Source organism: Rattus norvegicus, chromosome 9, assembly GCF_036323735.1.
Source record: "Rattus norvegicus strain BN/NHsdMcwi chromosome 9, GRCr8, whole genome shotgun sequence".
In the NCBI taxonomy this organism is placed as follows: Eukaryota; Metazoa; Chordata; class Mammalia; order Rodentia; family Muridae; genus Rattus; species Rattus norvegicus.
In genome coordinates, this window is record NC_086027.1 from 1833637 (window position 1) to 1856748 (window position 23112).

General features: G+C 49.5%; 1 protein-coding gene and 1 non-coding gene across 4 annotated transcripts in view; one reads left to right on the plus strand and one right to left on the minus strand.

Moving 5' to 3' along the window:
* The window catches only part of Mllt1 (MLLT1, super elongation complex subunit), a 44888-nt gene that overhangs the window by 15433 nt on the left and 6343 nt on the right, over nucleotides 1-23112 (minus strand). For 2 of the 3 annotated variants that reach the window (XM_006244307.5, NM_001106876.2), the window contains exons 2-3: nucleotides 20600-20780; nucleotides 13688-13770 (exon numbers count right to left, since the gene is read on the minus strand). In XM_006244307.5, the coding sequence (XP_006244369.1) occupies nucleotides 13688-13770; nucleotides 20600-20780 (264 nt within the window). Of the gene's footprint in view, nucleotides 1-13687; nucleotides 13771-20599; nucleotides 20781-23112 lie in introns of those variants that run through there. The other variant, XM_039083136.2, reaches the window with a different exon arrangement.
* LOC120094875 (U7 small nuclear RNA) lies at nucleotides 4916-4978 on the plus strand. The gene has a single exon (XR_005489570.1). It is a non-coding gene; the product is annotated as a U7 small nuclear RNA (small nuclear RNA).

The window sequence follows — 23112 nt, forward strand, 5'->3', positions numbered from 1 at the left end:
TGAGCTCTGAGGACTTAACGTGACTCTGAGCAGGGGCTCAGCCAGCAATGTGCCATCCCATGACAGCAGCAGAGTGGTCCCTGGGTCTCCCGTTTATCTGTTGGCATACCTGCCACTGGACAGGTCCTCCAAGAGTTGTGAGTAAAGGGCAGTAGGGAATGAGACTAACACTGAGGGCAGAGACCCTGAGCTTAACAGACATGGGTTTCTGCATAGTCTCGGAAACAGATGGAAGGTTGGCCTAGATGAATGGGGGCTATGTCCCTTCTTGTTCCTCCCACAAAAGAGGCAGCAGAGGTGCAGAAGGCATGGAAACAATCAGCAGAAAAAGCTGCCCCCCCCCCTTATCCCCAAGGTCACCTCTACAAGAAGCCAGCATCTCACACTGGCTCCCTCTCCATGCTGCCCTTAACTGGATCCCAGATATCACTCTGTGCAGAGGGGAACCCTGTCTTGGCTGGAGTGGAGATGACCTGGCACTCACCCTGCATTCCCTACAAAAAGGACACAGACAGGGAAATAAGAGCAGGTCAAGGAGGGAGGACAGAAGAGGGAGGCGTTTCTACTGTGTGATACAGGATCTGGACCTGGCCAATTGATCTACAGCAGAGATGTAAGCTCAGACTCGTGCCCTTGGGGCCATCAAGCCTTAGGATCCAAAGTCACGCCTGAGAGAGAAAATGCTCCAAAGATGAACTAGCAGCCCAGAGGGGTGGGACAGGTCAACACCAAACGGACACCTTCAGGGCTTAGCAAATCATCTGCCAAAAGAAAAGAGGGGGAACTACAGCCGAAAAAGGATGAAGAGGACAGTGAGTAGGGCTGAGACTGTGACTAGAAGGGAAAAAGGACTAACCAGTCAGTGTAGGAAGACCTGTACCCCACTGGTTCCAGCCTGCAGCTCTACGGTAGTGACTAGAAAAAGGGCTGTGCAGAGCTGGCTCAACAGGGCAAGCAAGGACCCTAGGGAAAAGGTTCTTGGGTATGTATGTATGTTCACACATGCATAATTCAGTGTCTTCCTCAGTCACTCGGCAGCCTATTTTGTGAGGCAGTGCCTCATTGAATCCAGAACTTAACCAATTATAGGCTAGTTAATCACCAAGTCTCAAGGATCCTGTGGTGGTTTGAATATGCTTGGCCCAGGGAGCAGCACTATTAGGAGGTGTGGCCTTGTCAGAAGTGCGTCACTGCTCACTGCGGGAGTAGTAGGCTTTGAGACCCTCCTCCTAACTACATGAGAGCCAGACTTCTCCTGTTAGCCTTCAGCTCCTCCTGCACCAGGCCTGCCTGGACGCTGCCGTGCTCCATCTTGATGATAACTGACTGAACCTCTGAACCTGGAAGCCAGCCCCAATTAAATGTTGTCCTTGTAAGAGTTGCCTTGGTCATGGTTTCTTCACTACAGTAAAAACGCTAACTAAGACAGAGCCCTTACACAGGGATTATTCACATGCCACACACAAGTTTTTCTGGAGGGCAGTGGGAAGTCTCATGCTAGTGTGGCAAGCTCCTTACTAGCTGAGCCCTGTTCTCTATGGAGTGACAGGGAGGGAGGGCAACCTGAGACAATGCACCATGCCTTTAGTCACCCGTGCTGACTCAGGACTCCTTGGGGACACAGATTCTCAGAGCTGGAGATACGCCTACACACTAGGACCTGAGGGCCAGCATATGCTGTCCAGTTCCCCCAAGGCTAAGGTCCTCAGTAACTTCAGTCAGTCTCGCAAATTGTCCCAACTTCAAGCAGCTTCATATTCATCTCATGCCCCTGTACAAAACAGCCACCCATACCCACAAGAGGGCAGCGAGCCAGCATCTCTCCAGGCTCAGTCAGCTGCAATGCCACCCAACTGGCCAGACCAGTCCTGGTGCCAAGGGAGCCAGGAGTCCACACAGCTCAGGAGGAATGGCTTCAGGACAAGACACCCCTGGGCATCTGGACCCATTCCTCACCCTGAGTGTGAGAGTACAGCAGCCCTCAGACAGACTCTATGTCATCAGCAGTCAGATAGATCTGGGTATGGCTTGAACACATGGCTGAGGCCCCAGATCCACGTGTGAGTTCACAAGAGACGCTGCCCTCAGCACCATGCCCTTCCACAATAGGCAGTTATCACTCAAATGCTGACAGCAAATAATGTGGGAGGGGGAGGGAGAGGAAGGAAGGAGAAGACTGAAAGAGGCTCTGAGAGCCAGCCAAAGAGCCAAGGCCTCCCCTGATTGCTGATTTAAAACCAGTTCAAAAAGACTAGTAAAACACATACACTAAGAAATGAAAACCATACAGAGAAGACAGACCAGCATATGAGAAAAGCACACAAGCACACTCACACCTGTACTGGTGGGGCTCAATGATGGGCATGCACCTGGCATATAAGCAGAGGCCCTGGACTCTACCCTCAGTGCCTTAAACACAAAAGCAGTGACAAGTGAGACCCATGTGGTCATTCCTGAGGCACCAGAAAGTGGCAGGTAGAGACACCAGGGCTCCTGCAGCACAGATCTGCAGACGCTCTGATGAGGTGTCTGAAAGTCTTATCTCCCACAGACGCGCAGTGGACTGTTTACAGGTCACATAGTGAGCCGGAGAACTGGCAAGGCTCATATCCAACACTTCAAGAGCAAAGAGAGAAGGTGCCACAGGCCAGCCGGCAGCTGGCGGGCAGTCCTCCACTTCTCTGCAGAATTTCAACTTTTCTACACTGCAAGCCACTCTCTGAATATGCCCTGCTGCCATGCTCTTCTCATCTCTTTATTGGCACCCTCTGCATCTATGGGCCCTTCTCCTGTCCTCCCCCAGGGTCACCTGAGCCACCAGGCTTTGTGAAACAGCCCAGGCTTCAGCAGCATCAGGGACACTCTGGTCAGAGTGCCAGGCCACACATGGCTACACCTCACTGCCCACACACACAAGGCTTTCCTGGAGACCTAGTCAAAAGCTTGCCCTCTCAGGACCCCCAGCAGTATGCATTAGTGCCCACTCTTGCTGCAGTGACAAGTGTCATACACCCTGGAGGAATACAGGATAGGAAGTCCCTTCGGCATGTGGTACCTGTGAAGTGACAGCAGGTAGGAAAGCCCCAGCCAGCAGCAAACACTGCACAGGGAGAGAGAGCCCTGTGTGAAGGCAAGAACATCTTGGACAGTGGAAGGACCCACCATTTGGGCTGGAGATGGCTTAGGTTAAGAGCACTAGCTTTTGCAAAAGACTTGGATTTAGTTTCCAGCACCCAAATGGTGACTCACAACTGCCTGATAACTCCATGTCCAGGGAATCAAACACCTTCTTCTGGCTTCTGCAGCACCAGACAGACACATGATATGCACACAGGCAAACACTTAAACACAAGAAATTAAAAAAAAAAATCTTTCAAAACAGAGAAGAGTGAATTACCTAACCCAAGCACAGGTTGCACGGGTGACAACGACTCAGTCATTCTTGGCCACACAGAACTTGAGGACGGCCAGGGTGCACAAAGCCCTGATCTGAAATAAAGCCGACAGCCAGGAGACAGAAGCACTGATGGTCACTGAGGGATACTCTGACGGCAGGCAGTAAGGACAAACAGCCACCGGCCGGTGCTGTAGTGTGCATAGCTCAGGTGGTCAGGTGGGGATGTGCACACTAGGACCCCACAATAGAGTGGAGACAGAGCCCTGTCTAAGGACTGGGGGCACGAACAGCCCAGACTCTACCTGCCCCGGTTTACACCAGCATCTGCTACCACGTCAGGTCTAGACGCACACACAGCAGAGCCACAGCTGAGACTGAAACAGAGGAGCGGTTGCCAGGATGATTCTGACTGGCTATGTTTGGGTGACTCAGGGATCAGACTTATGGACCTAACATGTGGGCAACTTGGGCAACTTGTGATGGGTATGTGACTCCATGGGTAGGACTGTGGTGGCCACTGCAGGTCTGTGGACAGTGTCCTTGCTGGACTACGGAGACCTGAAGACAGATGGGACTGATGCTACCCATCCTCACAGCCAGACCGGTCAGCCTGCCAGGTGCACAGCCCTAAACCAAGGAGACTCACCAGGCTACCATATGGCTGCCGGCAAGGGATTAACTGTCTCAGAAACCCACCACAAAGATCAATGTGGCCATGAGAGAGGCTTTCCCCTGTTCAGTCCCAAAGAAGAGCATGCACAGTGACAGGGCAGGGCTCACCAACAGCACAGGGAGATGTAGTGGGACCTTTGGAAGAAAGAACAGCAGCTTTCTGCAGGGGTGAGGCAGGGGGACCTCACAGCAGGCTGATACTGTGTAACACATTCCTCAGCAAGCAGAGACTCAAAGAGACACCAGGGAACTGTGCCAGGAGGCAGTACTGGTCATCCCAATGCGCAGGAGGCTGAGGCAGAAGGATGCCAAGAAGGCTAACCTGGGCTTTGAGACCTTGACTCAGAATTAAAAGTACATAGAGAGCAAAAGATAACACGGAATAATTCCGTACAAACTGGCCTGTCTGATGACAGCAGCTACTGTAATCAGCCTGTGGCAGATAGGAAACCAGCCAGGTGGCAGCATCACAGGTGACCCAGCACCAAACTTCTGATCTCTACAAGTTCTGTACATATGGTGTACTCACATATACATGGCACACACACTTGCACGTGAAGTAAAATACACAGCTTCTTAAACAAAACAAAACCATACAAACAAACCAAATCAGGTGACTAGGAAACGCAAGCATGGAAGAGGATAAAGTGTCCATGCTACAAGCACAAAGACTCAAGCGCAGACCTCTAGTCCCCGTATGAGCTAGATGTGATTGCACACACCTGTCACCCCAACCTTGGAGAAGTGTATACAGGAGGGCTCAGGAGGCTTGTCCCCTCAACCCGTCCAACCACCAGTGAGCTCCAGGTTTGGTGAGAGACCTTGTGTCAAAAATTAAGGTACAGGAAATGTTAAAGCTCTTTTAGAATTTGTTTAGCAGGTTTTCTGACTTTGGTCAGAAAAGTCCTTCCAATTAAAAAAAAATTAAGGTACAGGAAGGCAGGAGAGGTTGCTCAGTAGCTCTAAGCACTGACTGCTCTTCTAGAGTACTTGGGTCAATTCCCAGCACTTACACGGTGGCTCACAACATTTGTTAGCTCCAGTTCCAGGGAATCTGATCCCTCTTCTGGCTTCTGTAAGCACCAGGCATGCACTTGGATATACATGTAGGCAAAGCACCCATACATATAAAAATAAAGAAAAATTTTAAAGAAACCAAATCCTAAAAAGATATCCTTTAAAAGATATAATAAAATAATTTCTTAAAATATGGGCCAAGATAGAGAAAGACACTTGACACTGACCTCTGGCCTCCACAGACATGCACATGGAAACATGTTAATACACACATGTACTCATGCATGACAGGACAGACACAACACACAAATAAATGCTAAGAGAATAATGCTAAAGGGACAAGGAATAGCGGGTGCCAACAGACAAATCATGAAGAGAAAGCAAGTGTCTTTCTACTCACAGCAGAGTCCACAGAGAGGTGTAGCTCGGCAGCTGGGAGCAGCAGCTACTCCTCAGGAGCTAGGCTCGCTTTCCAGCACCCATATGGCAGTTCATAACCATCAACCTCCAGTCCCAGGGGAGCTGACGCCCTCTTCTGGTCACCTTGGGTACCAGGCACACATGTGGTACACAGATATGCAGGCAAACATTCAAACACGTAAAATGTATCTTTTCAACAAAGTTAACTTCTTCTACAAAAAAGTAAAGATTCTGAACAAACCCACCACAAGCAAGAGACTGAAGCAGCTGTCAGGAACTCTCTGGAAACAGCAGGCCAATGGTGATACCTGCACCATAGCACTGTGCAGACTGAAGCAAGAGGAGAGATAGCAGATTCCAGACCTGCCACAGCAGACATGACTCTTGGACACAAAGCTTCCCCTGGCATGACCTCCTGAACATGCAGGAACAATCGCCTGTCCTACTGACTCAGCAGCGTGAGAAGAGGGACAGCCCCTCTTTAAAACAGTCTGTGTGGGTGGCACCAATTCACATAGAAACCAGGGATACCAGGGTAAGCCAGTGCTGCCAATACGTATGAACACAGAAGCAAACCCTGGGGAAACACTCGGAGAGTGCATCCAACAGCTGTGAAGATGGCGCACACCACACACCAGGGCTGGACCAGGGGGGGCGAGGCAGAGCACACAAAGCCACCTGGAGTGGAGCACTGGTGACAGGAAGGGAATAACCACATGGTTTTTCTTGACAGTGGCAGAAAAAAAAATAGCTTTGACAACATGAAATGCTTCTTAATCATAAAGGAGAACCCCACAGGATGCGAGGAGTACGTGTGACATACAAAAGCTCTGTGTAGTGCCTGCCTCTCCCAGGAGAGAGTCCTGCCATCTCCTAACAGTAAGGAGCCACAGGCCCATGGAACCTCTGGTCCCAAGCCCACACCCCTGACACAGAAGCTGCTCACATCCTTGCAATCTTGATTGGCAGTGTTCTGCAGGCTACACTTAAGAGATGCTGTACACACTGTGCAGGATCATGTGTCTGAACCCTAAGGTATGCTTTGGCAGTAAAGTTCTTGGTTTTGTTTTTACTTTTAGAAGTAGGCTTCCTTAACCCATTAACAGCCATTTACAAAAGGCCCATAACCAATGGAAACTTCCCTTAAAACAGGAGGCAAGGACGCATACTTCATTAATGCTAAAGTACTCGCCAGAGCAATGAGACAAGAAGCCATACGTGTTGAATCAGAAAGGGAACCAAGTGACTGAAGACGATGTGAGGGACACGGAAACCATCTACACACACCTGCACCCACACACCCACTCAGGCATGCACACACATAAAACTAAACCTGTATCACTAATGATTCCACTGAGCTGCAGATGTGAGACTGTGATAGCTCAACTAAGTGCCACCATGATGAGATCTAGAGTTACCTGGGAGACAGGACTCTGTGAGGTTAACTGATTAACTTGATTAGGTTAACTGCAGTGAGAAGATCTGTCCACTGTGGGAGGCATCATTTCCTATGCTGAGACTCTGGGCTGTATTAAAATAAATAAAATGGGGGTTGGGGATTTAGCTCAGTGGTAGAGCGCTTGCCTAGGAAGCGCAAGGCCCTGGGTTCGGTCCCCAGCTCCAAAAAAAAAAAAAAGAAAAAAGAAAAAAAATAAATAAAATGGTCCAGCAATATAATTAAACAGGTAAAGAAACATGTTATTGCCAGGCCCCAGTACCCACATGGTGAAGCTGAGAACGGATTCCCATATGTTGTACTCTGGTCTCTAAATACATATACATACAAAATAAATATTATAAAACATACATATATAAAAATGAAGCTGGGCACAATGGTACAAGCAACTGATCCCAGCAATTCCAGGGGTAGACAGATCTCAGTGGATGGAAGGCCAGACTGGAACCTGGTCTACATAGTGAGTTTCAGACCAATTATGGCTACCTAGTATGTCTCAAAAGTCACACAAAAGTAAAACCACACTGGCCCTGGAGGGTCATGTAAAGCCCAGGCTCTGTCTCCAGCACGAAATTAGCCCACAACTACAGAACTAGTATAAACCTTAGGGTTGGCCTCTATGACCTCAGGTGGCAACTGATACTACAGTCATGTGCAAATAAAAGGAAAACCAGAATACCAAATTTCCTAAAAATGTGAGATCTTTGTACATAAAAGGACATAAGTAAGAAAATAACTGCAGATAGAAGTAAGGCACCTGCTGGTCACACATGGCCAGAGTACAATACCCAAAGTACACAAAAAGCTTCTACCATAGAGCACAGCAATATCAACTCCGAGCAGAGTGTATTATCTGAAGACCAGTGAGCTATCAGAAGATGCTGGGCCACCATGACCATAAGAAAAGGCAAAAACCTCAACAAGAAAATCCATTTATCCATTGAGCGGGTCAAGGTTTAAACATAGAGTAGGCGTGGTTGAGGTCACACAGACACAGGAAGTCTCATCACCGTGAAAACAAAATGGTATAGCCACCACAGAACATGAGGAACTGTTCAGAAAGTAAAGTTAACCTGACCCCTTCCAGGCCCCTTACTCCTCTCAGTCCTCCCAACTCCTCCTAGCACACCCTCTTCCAAGACCTCCACTCCCCCCAGGCCTCTTACTCCTCTCAGTGCCCACCCCCCCCAACTCCTCCCAGGCCCCTACTCCTAGAACCCTCCTAATTCTTCTACTAGCATCTACCAGAATAGACAACGCCATGCACAGATGTGGTGTTGGCTGCCATGGCCACTGCATTTCCAACAGCAGAGTGAAAGTGGGGAGGAACAGTGAAGTTGCAGGGCTGATCCCACCTGTGGGCCTCACCTCTGTAACTTCTGCAGGACAGCCTGCCGTCTGCTACTTGAGCCTCTCCTGCCAAATACTGGCATGTGATTCATCTACTTTCTGACAACAGGCTATTTAAAGGAGCCTCTCAGAGTGTGTGAAGTGTAGAAGAAAGGCAGAACAGGCCTCCAGTGTGGCTTGCTGGTGCTCAGCAAGGATGGCAAAAGCAAACAGCCAAGGTGCTGTGTAAATCCTGGCAAACACTATTAGGCTCAAACCTGGTTCCGGCTGGGCAGGGCTGGACTACTTTGATGTCCACAATCAACAGAGAACATTAAATCGGGGGTTTTCAAAGAAGTGCATACAAGGGCACCCAATGACCAAGGACAAAAAACATCAGTTTGAAAAACCAGAAGGAATTGGCTCCTGATCTCCCCTGGGAGTGACCATTCAGTCTCTAAGACAGAGTTGGCCCTGAATGACGAAACTGCAACCTACAGCATGTGTGCAAAAGTGACCCAGGTAGGTGTGAAGACACACTCATCCATGTTGACATATGCAAATGCACAAATACCCCCATGTACCTACACATTCATGTGTTCACACAAATACACAAATAAATGTCATGCTTGTAGAAAGAAGGAAGTTCCTTCTTTTTAAATACAAATCCTTTATACACAAGCCTTCATAGACTCAAGGGAAGCTCAGCTTATAGGAGAGCAGGCCTGGGGTCTAGGCAAGTCCCTCACTGCCTGGTTACAGATCCACTATGCTTTTTAAGCAGCCAGGCCACATCACAGCTAGCTTCTTCTCCAGCTATAGCCTGCAGAGACAATGGACCTCCTCTAGCTAGGTCTAGGGGGATGGGAAGGAGGGAGACTCTAAGACACTTGGGAACAGATGTGTTTGGAAAGCCCTTGCCCACCGCCCCCGATAACCTACCAAGGTCACAGACTCTGACCACTTCACAGACTGAACCTAAGAGCCACTCTGACGGCAGCAGCTCCTGAGATATAAGCATGGTACGTCATTTAGAGCCAATACTCTTTCTACTGTTGCTGAGACAGGGGCACCCCTGTAACCTTGCCTGGCCTGACTCCTGCTGGCTCCAGACACTAGATGTCCTGTGTCTTTTAGTCTCTCTCCCCAATCTGGTGCTGTCCCTTGTCTGAGAGTAATGCACATCTATCTATACACAGCATATGCAGTTCAACACAGGTGCACACACCAGGGGTGTGGTGGCAGGAAGACCTGCGTGCCTCCAGTGTGTCATCTGGATGTCACCCAGATCCAAGCACTCACATTGTACAGTGCAGAGCAAGTCTGGCCACAGCCCTGTGAGTGGCCTGGCTCTATTCAGAGGTCAGGAATGATGGGTGTGCTGCCTAGATTTATGTCAACAAGCTAGAGTCGTCTAAGAAGAGGAAATGCCTTCATAAGATCAGGCTTTGCACAAGCCTATGCGACAGGGTCCTGCCCATTGTGGGCGGTACTCTCTCTGGGCTGGTGGTTCTGGGTTCTATAAGAAGCAGGCTAAGGAAGCCAGTAAGCAACACTCCTCCATGGTCTCTGCATAAGCTCCTGCCTCCAGGTTCCTGCCCTATTTGAGTTTTCTGTCTTGACTTCCTTCAAGGATGGACCACCATGTGGAAATGTAAGCTGAATGACTGTTTCCTCCCCAACTTGCTTTTTGGTCACTGTGTTTCAATGCAGCAACAGAACCCTAACTAAAACAACAGAGGAACACCATAGGTCTGAGCACAGCTGTGTGAGTGGCCTGGCTCTGAGACTAGAGATGGTGGGGAATGATATATGCCTACAGTTAGGTGAAAGCTCTCACTCTTGCACTAGGTCCTGCTTTGTGGTTTTTCCACTGTGGCGCTTAACTGGCGCTCCTTTCAAGTGTCCGATCCTCAGCAAACCTCCCTGGGAGACCCATGAAGCAAAGTAGGCAGGCCACACTGCTGTCACTACACTGCCCTGTGACCCCTTCCCTGTATCTGCATGTAGCCTGGGTGATGAGGAGACAAGACCTTGCTTAGCACAGACCCCATTGGTGTGATCAAGCTTGGGTTCCTCCCTCCAGGGGACTGACTCCCAGCTCCCTTAGAGACACAATTCCCTGGCTAGTCTTTGTCCTGAGAGTATATGCACAGGACAGGAAGTCATCATACAGATGTCCAGTATGACTCAGAAAACACTCATACCCTCAGCAAAGAATCTCACATGAGAGACCCTGTGATGAGCCAAGAACTGCCTCAGAAGGACGTGTGGGGACATAGTGGGGACATAGTGGGGACATAGTGGGGACATGTGCATGGTCAGCAGCCCAGAGCAACAAGGGGTCCATGACAACATCTGACCTGTAGCTCACATGAAGCCCTTGGGATCCCCAAAGAGTATGCAGGGGCACAAAACCTCAACCACCAGGGTTGCACCTTCCTGAGGCCCAGATGCAGTCCCTCTCCCCTAGGACAGGACGGAGGACAAAGTCTCAAGACCTTGGGCAAAGTTGCCTGGGCACCTGCCTTCAGGGCGGGATGAACACTCAGGTACGACTGCTGGGTGAAGCAGACTGCGTGACCTGTGCGAGAACATGGTGGCAAATGAGCAGCCATGCTTCATCACGCCCAAGGGCCGCTGGAAACCAAAGACCCCTTCTTATGCAAGGATGAAAAGCAGGAGCAAAGCACATAGTGCAACCCACCCTCCCCGGCCTGCTGACACAAGTGAGCAGCTAGGCGAAGGCACTGCTCTGCTTGTGAAGCCCAGGAATGTGTTATGGCATAGCTAGTGGCCCTGGTTCATCCCACCATGGCCAAAGCAACTAAGAAACACCAGGAGTGTGAATCTCCTTTTAAATGGTGCCTGGCACAGCAAGGTCTGCCCAAGATGCCAGGACATGGATGACAGCCCCATCCAGGATGTGCCTCAGACAGAGTGTGAGACAGGAACAGGGGGAAACAGCCTCTACCCAGGCCACTCTGCAGGCTCTGCAGTCCAGGAGCTCCATGCTGTTCACCCTTGAGGATACCAACAGCATGTAAAGACGCAGGGACACCACAGCTGACTGCAGGCTTGCAATCAGAAAGCCAGATCCCTGTATCTGTCCGATGGCAGCCATCCTTGGCTGAGACAGGGCAGCTAACTCTGGCTAGACCTGTGGTAAGTCAACCCATAGGGACTGGGGGAGCAGAGAGGGACTTAATCACTACAGAGCTGGGTAAACGCCTGGGTAGTAAGCAAGACCCTGCCTACTCTCTAAGCACTGTGCCTTCCACTGGCATGATGTTTACCACACAGTCTCCTCACCCATTAGCACAACAGGCTCTGGGACAAATTGCAGAGAGCTGTGGGTGGCTGGGGTTAGGATGTCTGAGGAACCAGAGCCCAGCCAGCTCACTTGCTTGGCCAGCAAGGGAGAAGCCCACAGGTGTCAGGGACACAAGGCTTCTGAGCACAGGGGACCATAAACAGTCCTTAAGCTTCCAGGACACTGAGTCTGTTGGCCCAGAGGTGGGTCAGTTGTACCAGTAGCCCCACTGTCCCTATACTTCATGGCCTCACCATGAACAGGTTGGCAGTAGGACCCTTGTCCCTTCCTGGACCACAGTAGGACAGACTGCTATGTGCTTCCTGCCACTCACTTGATCACTGAAGGCTGCAGGGAAGTACTCATGACCTTGGCTCTGCCTCTACTGTGGCATGGCTGAAACTCAGGATGCACTTGCAATTCACTGAAACAGCACTTGCTCCCACAGGGCAGCACACCTGAGCCTGTCCCTAGAGGTCCTTGCAACAAAATGGTGTCTCTCCTGTCACTCTCAAATCTTTTCAGAGCTGATATAAAAAAGGCTGAGATAAACTTGGGGTCTTTCGGGAATAAGGTACCCCTTGCAACAGAGGCCTTTTCCAATACAGAGAGAAGCATAATGCTCCTAGACTGTGTGCATCCGGGCTGGGCAAACAGCTTCACTGGTGATGTTTTTGCTTACAAGCATCAGATCACTCCTGAGTGTGATCTGTAACCCCAGAGCTGAGGTATAGACAGGCAGATGCCTATAGATCACTGCAGTCAAGCCAGTGAGAGGCCATATTCTCACGAGGTAGAGTAGGGAATCACCCAGTTTCTAAAGATGCTCTTTGGCTCCCATGCACACTTGTGAAAACATACCAACACACACAACTCAGAAAAAAAAAAAAGAACCTCACCGTGCCATCGTATAGAAGCATCATAAACCTCAAAACAACTGAGAGGTGAGCAAGAGGGCTCACTCGGTCAAAGTGCTTGCAGCTAAGCCTAATAACCTGAGTTCAAAACCCAAAGTCCCCTGATAAAAGGAAAGAACCCAATTCCCCACATGTGGTCTTTTGCCTTTGATGTGTGTGTGTGTGTGTGTGTGTGTGTGTGTGTGTGTGTGTGTGTGTGACAAACATATATAAATGCATGGACAGAGTAAAATTATAAAGTTGTAAGAACTACAGAGAAAAACAACTGGAAGGGCACAGGTTCCCAGTACACAGAAGTTAAATCTTTGGAGGAGAAGCCCCTCTCCCTGTGCCAGTGCTGGCTGCTGTGAGATGGCCTCGGCATGCGCAGTAAAGAAGCAGGCTGTTGAAAACATGCTTACACTGCATGCCATCCCAGCTGTCCCTCTGTGGGCACTGCTCTGACATGCTTCATTCACTCAGGGACCCTGACAACTCTTCCCTTGGGAAGGTGGTTCTTAGGACACAGCCAACCCAGCTTCCCCACTTGCCAGCCTAGGACATTTATTGTCTGGAGGTCTGTGTAGCCTCACCAGCAGAACTTGCTCCAGGGGACATGTCCCACTTAGTCATTTTCCAGACACTGAAGTCCTCAGTTTCTGACTGAATGTGCACTGTTGACACAGGCACCCATGTCAAGGAGACCATAGCCTCAGGTTCAGAGGGACAGCAAAGCCTTGAGGGGGAACACACCACACACAGCAACTACAGGGTTGACAGGGTGTACAATAGCCACCATAGCTTTCTCATGCTGGGTGCTGACAGTCTACAGACTGCTCCCCTACAGAGAGGGCTCCTATGGAGATGAACTACCCTGCCTCCCTGCCTAGCTGTGGGCACAAACCCCACCTTCTGGTCCAGCTGTGTGTGGGCAGCTGTAGTTTCTCTGAGTCCAGCCTAGATCACCAGATTGGAAATCTCTGTGTCTTTCTTCGTTCCTCTGCCCTATTGAGGGCTCATGACCTGTATGCAGCTGGGTCAGCCTCCACTTTTTGTTTCTACTTTTCATTCTGTTAGGGTCTAAGCTTGACTGACAAGCATGTGCCCCTAGTCCCACCTCTACTCCCTCCCTCACAGTCTGGCTCCTGCCAGGGTCACAGGTGCTTTCCACTCCCTCAGCCTCTTACCTTGTTTTTGAAGTACACTTCGATGAGCATGATGAAGCCTGCGTAGCCTGACTCCTCCACTTTGTAGGGAGGCTCCTTGCACACTGCAAAGAGAGTGAAAATACTCCATCAGCCTCCTGTCCTGCCTACCACGGCCCTCCAGGCCCTCAGGCTGCTCAGGAGACCAGGCCGCAGGAACAATGGAGCACAGACCAGGGTTTCTGAGAAATGACAGGGCAGAGTGGGGTCAGGGAGAAGACAGGGCAGGGCCTCTGAGTGGTCAGCAGAGAGCAGGACAGGGGCAGGCTACCACAGGCCAAAGCTACAACATGTAGCACTTTGTGCAGTGACAAGCACCTTAACAGCAGGGATGCCAGGCAGGAGGCACAGGAGGTCCTCCCCAAGTTACTCACTCAGACACAATTGCCTGCCAACCTGGCCCTGGAACGACCCTGACCCACTCACTGTCTACCCACAACCTCCTTACAATACCCTACCTGCGTGAGGCTGCTGAGAAACAGCCACCCAGGCATGGTAGCAAAAGGCAATGGAGATGGAGGGAGAGAGAGGAAGACAGAGGGACTGAGGAAGATGGGGTGGATGACAACAACAATCTCATCCTTGCACAATGTGTATGCCTATGGAGCCAAGCTTAGTAAGCAGGTAGCCTGTAGGAAAGTAGGGGCAGAAAAGGTCCTTTGGGGACTCCCTTGAAGGCAAGACCAGTGAGACATCTTTGCATGGGACTCAGGCAGGCAACTGCAAAGGCCAGACTAGTCTGTGGCTTTCCAGTCACAAGAAAGGTGGGCCCAAGACTCCCTTCTACTGCTTCCTTCAGGGCTATCATGCCCTCCCAGCCCTAACAATGCTTTGGACACCCACATCAGACATTCCTAGGGACCTACATCAGGATCTGCACGTGAGTCACAGCATCCACAAAGCAATGTCTTTCTTGTGCATTTCTTGCTAATTCCTTTATTTTGTGTGTATGCACTCACTTCCCCTTCTGGCTTCTTCCTGTGAGGGTGGCCCCCCTTAAATTGATGGGAGGTGGAGACTGCCCTGCCAGGAGTCTAGAGTGTGTGGCCACTCCGCCCTCACACCTGCCCACATACTTCAACGCCATCACCTCTCAACAAGCCCAGACACGAGTGTCACCCAGACACTGGAGCTCCATGTAAGGACAACAGGACAGGGTCTCTGTTCCAGGTCACTAGCTGCTCAGGGAGGGCATCACCTCATCAGGGATGGGCAAAAGGTCAGCCTATCCATGTCAGGAGGAAGCCCTGTGTGTCTTAAGTCTCCCCAAAGGCAGGAAGAAAACTAGAAAGTAGGGGCAGACAAGGTCCTTTGGGGACTCCCTCTGGCCCAGAGTCCCACAGGGCCACAAAGGGAACTGAAATATGACCTGGCGAGATGGTTCAGAAGGTAAAGAAGCCTGCCCCTAACACTGAAGGCTTACATTTGATCTCTGGAACCCACATGGTACAGGGAAGAAAAGTTTGTCTTCCAGTTCCCACACAGATGCCATGGTGTACCCTCTTTCAACACATATACAAAATAAGTGCGTTAATGTAGTCAAATTGTTTCAGGAGCTGGAAAGATGACTCAGCTCTTGCAGAAGACCCCAGTTCAGGTCCCAGCACCCCTCACAAGTACTTTCAATTCTAGTTCCAGGGGATCCAATGTCCTCTTCAGGCCTCCTCGGGCACCTGCACTCCCTGGCACACGCCCACACAGAAACACACATATACATAGAATACAAAATGTAAAAGTGATTAAAAAAAAAATACTTAGAGGGGTTGGGGATTTAGCTCAGTGGTAGAGCGCTTGCCTAGCAAGTGCAAGGCCCTGGGTTCGGTCCCCAGCTCCAAAAAAAAGAAAAGAAAAAAAAAAATACTTAGAGAATAAATACAGTGTTAAGGAAAAGTGAATTCAGTGGAAGCAGCTGAAGAGACAACCAACTGTGGCAAGCATTCAGGGAGCAGGGGAAGGAGAGGAGAGGGGAAGGCACAGAGGACCGACCATCTTATGAGTCAGGTCTGGGGCAGGTGCAGTATACCACACACTCAATGGGATGGAAGGGAGAACAGACAAATCTACCAAGGGAAAGATGTTCATGCCACAGAAAGTGTCACTGTGGGGGAGGGGAGGGAGGGACACCCGTGATCCCAGCACTCAGGAAGCTAAATTAATCACAAATGAAGAAAAGACCCTGTAATCTGACCTTGTAATGACTTAAGTCTCTCTTAAAGTAACTCAGAGGTGGGGCCCAGAGAAAGACCAGGTGACCCCACCCTGTGTCAGATCCACAATCACCCTCTAACTCCAAAGAGGGGGGGGCACATTAGCCCAGAACCTTGGCTGGATGGAGGGCAGCCCCAAAAGGAGGGCCGTGGAGGCTCCAGGAGAGATGAGTCCTGTCATAGCTTCTCAGCCACCTCAGTAGGAGTCAAATGCTGGGCCAAAGCTGACAGGGAAGGAAGAAGAAGCCACTTGCACTTAGCAAACACTTGGGGAGGACTTCAGGTCTCTGCAGTCACAGATAAAGCAAGTTGATGTGAGCCCAGCACTCAGTACTAAGGCAGGACCATAGTTTTCAGGCTGGCCTAAAGATCACTATATAGCACCCAGGATCTTTTTTTTTTTGGTTCTTTTTTTCGGAGCTGGGGACCGAACCCAGGGCCTTGCGCTTCCTAGGTAAGCGCTCTACCACTGAGCTAAATCCCCAGCCCCGGCAGCCAGGATCTTACTATGTAGTCCAGGCTGGCCATCGACGCATGGTCCTGCAGAGACTGTACGAATGCACCACTCAGACAGCCGCCTCACTTTAAAGCACAGGCAGACTGATGTCCTGCACCTCTGGACTGGCTGCTCACCTGGGAAGGTTGTCAGGAGACAGGCACCTGTCTGACACCTGAAGCCTCCATGTGCACCTGCCCTGTACAGCAGCCATAGCTGCCATGTCTAAGATAGGGAACCAAAGTACTGACAGAGGATGGAGGGAGTAGAAGGATGGGTGGGTAGGTGGGTGGGTGGGTGGGAGGACAGACAGGTGGGAGGGGGATGAACAACTGGATGGTAGGAGATAGGCGGGCTGGTAATGAATACATGGATATATGGGTGATAGGTGAGTAAATGGGTAGACAGATCAATGGCTATGTGGTTTAAGAGAAGGAAGAAGGAAGGCAAGTAGAAATACAGGAGATGAATACTTAAAAAGGAGGGATTTGGATGAAAAGCACGAGAGAAGAGAAAAAATAAAACAGAAGAAAAATAAACCACTGCCGCCTTAGAAGTGCTTAGTCCATGAAGAGAGACTTAAAGCAATGATCCCACTGAGACCAGGGACAGACAAGGCTGCCACTCTCTCCGTGTCTATCCAATATAGTACTTCAAGTCCTAGCCAGAACAATCAGATAAGGAGATTATGGTGGTTTGAATATGCTTGGCCCAGGGAGCAGCACTATTAGGAGGTGTGGCCTTGTCAGAAGTGCGTCACTGCTCACTGCGGGAGTAGTAGGCTTTGAGACCCTCCTCCTAACTACATGAGAGCCAGACTTCTCCTGTTAGCCTTCAGCTCCTCCTGCACCAGGCCTGCCTGGACGCTGCCGTGCTCCATCTTGATGATAACTGACTGAACCTCTGAACCTGGAAGCCAGCCCCAATTAAATGTTGTCCTTGTAAGAGTTGCCTTGGTCATGGTTTCTTCACTACAGTAAAAACGCTAACTAACACAGAGCCCTTACACAGGGATTATTCACATGCCACACACAAGTTTTTCTGGAGGGCAGTGGGAAGTCCTCGCTATTCACAGACGATATGAGACTATACATAAACGACTCCAAAAATACTACCAGGGAAACTCCTACAGCTCATAAACACCTTCAGCAAAGCGGCTGCATACAAATTAACTCAAAGAAAATCAGTAGCCTTCCTGTATATAAATGATAAATGGGCTGAGAAATAAAATACCTTGGTATAACTAAAACCAAGTAAGTGAAAGTCCTGTATGACAACTTTGTAATCGCTGAAAAATAAAATCAGAGAAAATATGAGAAGATGGAAAGATCTCCCATGTTCATGGATCATAGAATTAACATAGTAAAATGGCCATCATACCAAAAGCAATCTACAGATTCAACACAATTCCCATTAAAATCTCAACACAATTCTTCACAGAACTTAAAAGAATACTCAACTTCATATAGAAAAATAACAACATGCAAATAAACAAACATGGTATCTAAAATAATCCTGTACAATAAAAGAACTTCTGGAGTTACCAGCACCCCTGACCTCAAGCTGTACTACAAAGCAATAGTAATAAAAACATATGGTAGGGGCATAAAAACAGACAGGTTATCAATGGAATTGAATTGAAGACCCAGAAGTAAATCCACACACATATGGACACTTGATTTTTGACGAAGAAGGCAAAATTATACAACGGAAGAAAGAAAGCATGTTCAAGGTGCTGATCTAACTGGGCATCTCATATAGAATACAAAGAGATTCTTATCGGCTGGAGATTTAGCTCAATGGTAGAGCTCTTGCCTAGGCAAGCATAAGGCCCTGGGTTCAACACTCTGCTCTGGGGGGAAAAGAAAAGAAAAATCAAACAAATAGATCCTTATCTACTGCTCTTTACGAAGTCACGTCCAACTGGATCAAAGACCTCAACATAAACCAGACACACCAACACACTGAACCTGATAGAAGAGAAGTGGGAAATAGCCTTGAATGCATTGACACAGGAGAGAACTTTTTGAACAAAACACTAAATGTGAAAAGGTGACACAGAAATTGTAGGAGTGGCCAACTAATGACCAGTCGAACTGAAGACCCACGTCACGAAAAGGAGCCCATCACTGACACTGCCTGAATGGCTAGGAACCAGAGGCTGGGTAGCCCAGAGAACTAGGATAGAATCAAACATAAATGGGAAAAAAAAGTCAATGAACTGACTCCTAATGATATTTTGCTATACTCATATATTGGCATCTAGCCCAACTGTCATCAGAAAAGCTTCACTCAGTAACTGACAGAAACAAATGCAGAGACCCACAGTCAAACATTAGGTGGAGCTTGAGGAATCTTGCAGATGAGAAGGAAGGATTGCAGGGGCCAGAAGGGTCAAGGACACCTATAGAATCAACTAACCTGAGTCCATAGGGACTCAAGAGACTGAGGCACCACCAGGGAAGCCTGCACGGGACTGACCCAGGCCCTCTGCACATACGTTGAGTATCTTGGTCTTCCTGTGGGACTCCTAACAGGGGGAGCAGGGGCTGTCTAACTCTGTTGCCTGCCTTTGGGACCCTTTCCTCCTACTGGGTTGCTTCATCTAGCCTCAATAGGAGAGGAGGTACCCAGTCCTAATATGACTTGACCTGTCATGGCTGGTTGATATTCTTAGGAGGACCCTAGCATATAGCCTGTCATCCATTGCAGGCCCAGTGTCAATATTCCTATCTAGCAGTGCAGAAGTTGAACAGCAACAGCTCTTCAGTTGAAACTCCAGTTCAAGGGGTTGGGGATTTAGCTCAGTGGTAGAGTGCTTGCCTAGCAAGCACAAGGCCCTGGGTTCAGTTCCCAGCTCCTAAAAAAAAAAAAAAAGGAACTCCAGTTGAAGAGCTTCACTACAGAAAACCATTCTGCCCAATCCTTAAGAAAAATAGCATTTATTGTAGTTGATCTTGCAGTGAGGGCCTTGAGGTATGAGAAGGTGAAGGCCCTGGCTAGAATTCCCCAGTGTGGGGTAGGGGGAGTGATGAGGTAAAGCCCCTAAGTGGAATCTCCCAGGGAGGGACTGGGAGCAGAGCTCAGGATTAGAGCACCTGCCCAGAATACATCATCCTCGGAACTGGGTGTGTGACCCAGCTTTAAGTATTCAACTAACGTGTAAAACCCTGTGTTTTATCACTAGCACAGAACACAAAGAAAATTGCTGTGGACTCCAGGGCATGCCCAGCTCTGACCCAGAATGAGAAGTGACAGCTGAGGTAGCCTGACCAGCCTCCACACAAGCACACACTTTAGCAGAGATGATCTACACAGCCTGCCAGGAGCCCCTGCCACAGGAAGTCACCTCTGATCAGAAGCCTTACCAGACACTGTCCCCAGGGAAGCTGCTCCTCAGGCAGATGGGGAAGTGAGGGACAGCGATGAGAACCACATGTTGTAGCCTTGATAACATGGTACCCAGAAGAGAGATACATATGCAAGTACAGTAGTGATAAGAGCCCCCATAATCTTTCTACCCTAAATAGTATGCATTCTTTTCTACTGAAGATAGATTTTGCATACAGTAAATTCTGGCTTCTTTTTCTCTCCCAACTATTCTCAGGCCCTTTCCTACCACTGAAGCCCACATCCTTTCTTTTTCTCTCATCAGGTTACAAACAAGCATCTATAATAGTAATCCAAGACAAACAAAACCAGACCAGAACAGACAAACCAAACAGGGTGGGAAAAGCTAAAGAGAAAGCATAATAAGCACACGCGCGCGCACACACACACACACACACACACACACACACACACACACACACACACACCCTAACATATAAGCAAACGATCCCCAAGGGGAGAGAAAGCCCAGACGAAGCACTGTGAGAAAGAATAAAGAAAGACAAGACAAAGCAAGACAAAAAAGCAACTCTAAAAATACTGCTGAGTTTGTTTTGTGCTGGCCGGGGACCAGCCCTTAAGAGTTGTTTGTACACCCAGTCAGACTTCTCAGACAGTTCTTAAGCCATCACCCTAATTGCTTCTGACCCAGGATGCTTCCTGGCTGCTCCAGCACCCACTTGTCCCCAGCCAGTTCCCATGAGTAGGCGGGACACAGTCACTAGTCATATCACAAGGGGTCCTGCTACCTCCAAGCTCACAGGGTCCACTGATGGGGAAGGGCAGGAAAAGGACACTCACCACGCTTGGGCTTGGGGAAGCTGTCATGCAGTCGGAAGATGACCTTCTCCACAAAGTGCTGGATGTCACACTGTTCAGGGCCACGCACAAAAACCATCCAGTCATGGGTGAAGCCCTCAGTGGTGGGTTTCTTCCGCAGCTGGGCACGATGCCCCAGCTCTAACTTCACCTGGACGGTGCACTGAGGGGAAAGAGAGAGGTAGGGACCTGGTCAGCATGGAGGCAGAGACACTCACTGCTGTCCAATGCCCCAGTCTGGGACAGTCAGGCTGGCTGTAGGTATCTCTGCATGCTTCCAGGAAGCAGATACACACGTACCACAGTCCCCAACACGTGCAAAGAGGGCTCAGGTCCTGGCTCCTTACATCAGCAGCAATATCTTTGGCCCCTTCAACTCCATGCTGTCCCCTGGACACCCTGGACATCTCACTGAAGACTAGATGGTCCCCTCACAGGGCATCTTCCCTGACCACCTCTCAGTCTGTGTTCTTCATGGAAACTCCCACGGCCCCTACTATTAACATGAACATAGAGCCTGAGACCTCAAAGAGCACAACCAGACAGCCCTAGGCAGCCACAGCAGCTCCCTGATGGAGCACTCTCATCCTCCCTCCTTCCTCCAAGTGTCTTAACACTATACCCTGAAAGCTCAGGCGACTCAGGCCAGCCCCAAACTAAACACAAAGCTGCTACGCTCCAAGGGACTTCCAGCACAACGGTGGGCCCACCTCAGAAAAGGGAGCCAACTAGAATCCCTGCAGTCTGTAAAAGCTTCTCTAGAATGTCATATACATGTACGCAAGCCCAAAGATCCTCCCACTCTCCAACTGTACATATTAAAAAAGGACCTCTCATTGGTGCTGGTCTAGCTCGTCCAGGTCACCAGTTTGCCCAGGCGCTGGTATGTCAACTTGACACAACCAGAGTCATCTGAACATGGAACGTAACTGAGAAAGTGCTCTGTCACACTGTCCTGTGCTGTGGTTTCTTAATGAATGACTGATGTGCCAGGGCTCAGCCCACCATGGACTACGCCACATTTTGGCAGGTGGTCTTTCTTGGGAGGCAAACACAGCACCAAGGAAACCATGAGGAGCAAGACCTGGCTATGTGATAGGCTGCGATTGGGATGTGTAAGCCAAGTCAACCTGTCTTTGATCATGTGTTTACCCCAGCAACAGAAAGCAGAGAGGACCACAGGACCTCTGCCTCCCCAGTGCTGGTCTGTATGGGTGCTGGGGAACTCAAGTGCACCTTCATATTGCACAGTGAGCACTTTAGTCACCAAGCCATCTCCCTGGCCTTTTTATATGTTTTTAATGTGGTATGTGTGTATGCATGCATGTGTGTATATATGTAGAGATGGAGGACAGCTCTAAAGGTCACCCTCAGGAATACTACTCACTGTTCTATTTTAAGGCTTATTTTCACTCTATTTACATATTTGTCTGTGTATCTGCTGTGTGTGGAGCTAGGGGAGGGGATGTCAGAAGAGGGAATGGATTCCCTAGAACTGGTGTTTGTGAGTCACCTGCTTGATGCTGGGAACCCAACTCTAGCCCTCTGCAGCAGCAGCAGTGCTCATAACAACCTAGCCACTGCCCAGGCCTATTTTCTTTGAGACAGAGTCTCCCACAAGCCTGGAACTTGTTAGGCTTGTCTGCAGCTCCCCAAGGTTTGGATCACAAGCAAGCACCACACCCAGCTTTTTCACATGACTTCTAGGGACCCAACTTAGGTCTTCAAGTTTGCAAGGCAGCGCTTGGAGCCATCTCCTTCAGTCCAAAAAAGAACACACACACACACACACACACACACACACACACACACACACACACACACACACACACACTCTGTCTCTGTGTGTCTCTGTCTCTCTCTGTGATACTATGGATTGAACTGAGGGCCTTCATGTATGCCAGGCAAGCACTAAACTACACCATCAGGGCCATAGACATTTATTTTTAAGTAACCCTGGCCAGTTGCTCTGTAAAGCAGACTTAAAGTGTGTGCCACCATACTCAGCCGTAGTATACCCCATCTCCAACCCTTTTAAAGACAAGGTCCTACCATGCAACCCAGGCTGCCCTTGAACTCTCCACCCCTCTGCTTCATGAATGCTGGGGTGTCCTGTCTGACCCAACCAGAATACACTTGATGGAGAGGCCCAACAATATAAAACAGGGTTCTGACAGCAGCAGAGACCACAGTGGCTTGCTAAGCGCCCTACCCAGATAAAAAAAGACAATCGGCCCTTCTTCCAGAAACTCCTGCACGCTGGCCTCTGCTATCCCTCCCCAGTGGAACCAATGTCCAGGTGCCTAGACCCCAGAAGTTGTACTACATCTCCAACCCTCTCCCACACTTGACCATATAACCCCTTTAGTGTCTGTGTAGGCAGATCTCTGCCAGTACAAGCACAGTTTAAGCATCAGAGGGCTGGCAAGACAGGCAACTAGATGGGACACGGGGGTGGGAGGTAATAGTGGACTGTAAGTGGGTAATGGCAAGGA